The sequence below is a fragment of the Convolutriloba macropyga genome, chromosome 8 (assembly GCF_964194025.1).
Source record: "Convolutriloba macropyga chromosome 8, txConMacr16.3, whole genome shotgun sequence".
NCBI classification, from domain to species: domain Eukaryota; kingdom Metazoa; phylum Xenacoelomorpha; order Acoela; family Convolutidae; genus Convolutriloba; species Convolutriloba macropyga.
In genome coordinates, this window is record NC_134475.1 from 41,524,697 (window position 1) to 41,526,919 (window position 2,223).

The 2,223-nt window shown below is 37.6% G+C and overlaps 1 protein-coding gene across 1 annotated transcript; it reads right to left on the bottom strand.

Moving 5' to 3' along the window:
• Nucleotides 1-201: 201 nt before the first annotated feature.
• Nucleotides 202-1,730, bottom strand: LOC142344121 (GPI-anchor transamidase component PIGU-like). The gene has a single exon (XM_075395625.1). It carries the CDS (start codon nucleotides 1,728-1,730, stop codon nucleotides 375-377), a length of 1,356 nt encoding a protein of 451 aa, XP_075251740.1. The 3' UTR covers nucleotides 202-374.
• Between the last annotated feature and the right edge of the window lie 493 nt (nucleotides 1,731-2,223).

Here is a 2,223-nt window from a genome sequence, read left to right on the forward strand (position 1 = left end):
AGTCATAGAATGTTCTAGAACAAAAGCGCAAAATTGATCAAGCGAAATTTTCCATAAAAAAGACCAACACGTTTACATTGATTGCTTCATACTTCGTTCAAGGGCAATTATTAAACTAACATTCATGTAAATTTTAGTGATGAGGTTTAAAATTTTTAGCAAGATTACTGGGCTCAAAAAGGCAATTGGTACAAAACCAGCTGAAACGCAACATCTTAATTCAAATTCGAAATCAAGCACATAATCTGTTCAACAGAAAATCACAAATTTTACAATTTAATGCCTAAATATTCATCGAAATAACAATGGAATATAGTTTAACAACCACTGCCGTTGATTCAAGTTCATCTTAGTTCCATTTTTTCTTAGTTTTACTACAAAAGTGTGAACCTTTTGAGGACTCCATTTTCATCTACGGGATATTTAAGTCCATTTCTGAAGAGAAATTGTCTCCTATTGAGGGAGAAAATGACGTCAGACCAAATCAGCATGTGAACAGTTCCGTAAATCAAAGTTATTGCGTAGAAAAAATTAGGGTTAAATGTCACAACCCACACGTGATACATAGCGGGCATACTCGCGAAGCAGGACACGAACAGCAAAAACGTGAACAACAAATTGCGCATCATTGAAAAGTTCTGAGCAAACATCGGAACGAGTGAAAGGCAGAGCGAAACATCCCCAAAAGAAGGAAATGATTTGTACATCGCTATGAAATACATTGCGCTGTACACAGGAATAATCCTGTTTTCCGAGAATTTCCAGCAAAGCGGAATGCAAATTGAAACTGTAATCGTGTTGATCATTAAGGTGAAAAACGTGCGATATTGATCAAACATCTCCATGTAAAAGTACCAATGAAGGCCAACATTAGGTTGCAAATCTGGTATTGCAAAATGAAATCCCCAACTTGCGAAAAAGAAATCGAACGAATAATCGCAAACATAAAATGATATTAACATAAGTAGCGCAGTTAGTAAAACCAACGACGCCACCGAAACGAACATACTGAAATAAACACAGAAACACTTCTCGCAATGTTCCTCTTCGTTTTCTGATTTCGCCGGTTCAACGAACATGTAGCAAACGGGCACCCAAAGTAAAATGGGCCACATGAATAAGTAAGTGACCAAACTCAAAGCCATAATAGCACCTGCAAAGTTCCGTCTTAAGCAGAAAAGTAGCAATCTAGCATATAATAGTAACTCAAGAGGTAGCATAGTTTTGCATGCACACGAAATAATTGTGAACGGGTTTAACAAGTAGGCTAAAGTCACTATTTTTGCATAATGTTCCACGCTTCGTTTTCCAGCATTGAAAACTTCGTACGCATCCTTATCAAACTCCGTTTGCGACAGCAGTTTTTCCTCCTCTTGTCGCTGCTCAAGATAAGTCTCACAACATTTGAACAGTGAATAACCGGCAAGAATATCACAAAACAGAAGGAAGAAAAACGCAAAATCTACTTCAAATTTTGCCGAAATATTTTGTAGTTGTATGAAAAATTTAAGCAACAGCGGTTGATTGTGAAAAAGTGACCCTTCATAGGGTGAAATTCCGTTCTGATCGAGGAACATTCCCTCTTGCATTGATTCCCAAGAAGAGGCCGGGGTCTGGATCTCGACTCTGGTCATGAGATAGGACACGAGTGGTTTCATCTGGAACAGAGCCAGTCGGGCTGCCAACCCTAGGAGCACGCAACTGGTACAGCTCCATTTATCCAAACCCATTCTGAAATACAAGAAAATTGGAATTGATAGTCCCAGCAATACGCCGGTTGAAATAGATCAAAAATTGTCGCAAAACGTCCCGAAACTGAAACGAGTCAAAATACGGCAAGGACCAATCCTTTAAGTTATTGTGATTCGGAGACAGTTTTTTTACGCTTCAACTTTTTATTCGATACCGATTGTCCGGAAAAGCAGCAGTACCCCTTGTTGTTCCGACCCACTTTAGTGGGGGGAGGAACTATATACTCAAATGGGTTTTTTTTGTTCAGTCAATTTTGGCCGATCGATATAATCATCGTAGAGTTAAGAGTGGTATCATTAAAAAGCCCATCCAGAAAAGAATATGGAATTGAAAAGATTTTTTCAATTTTTACTTTTTATAGGGAGTTATCGATGTTTAAAGTTTTGTGAATATTAGACGTATGTATTTTAGCCGTTTTTATTCACTTTTTCGGTATTTTTGACCTAATTATAGTCAATTTTGCTAAAATTT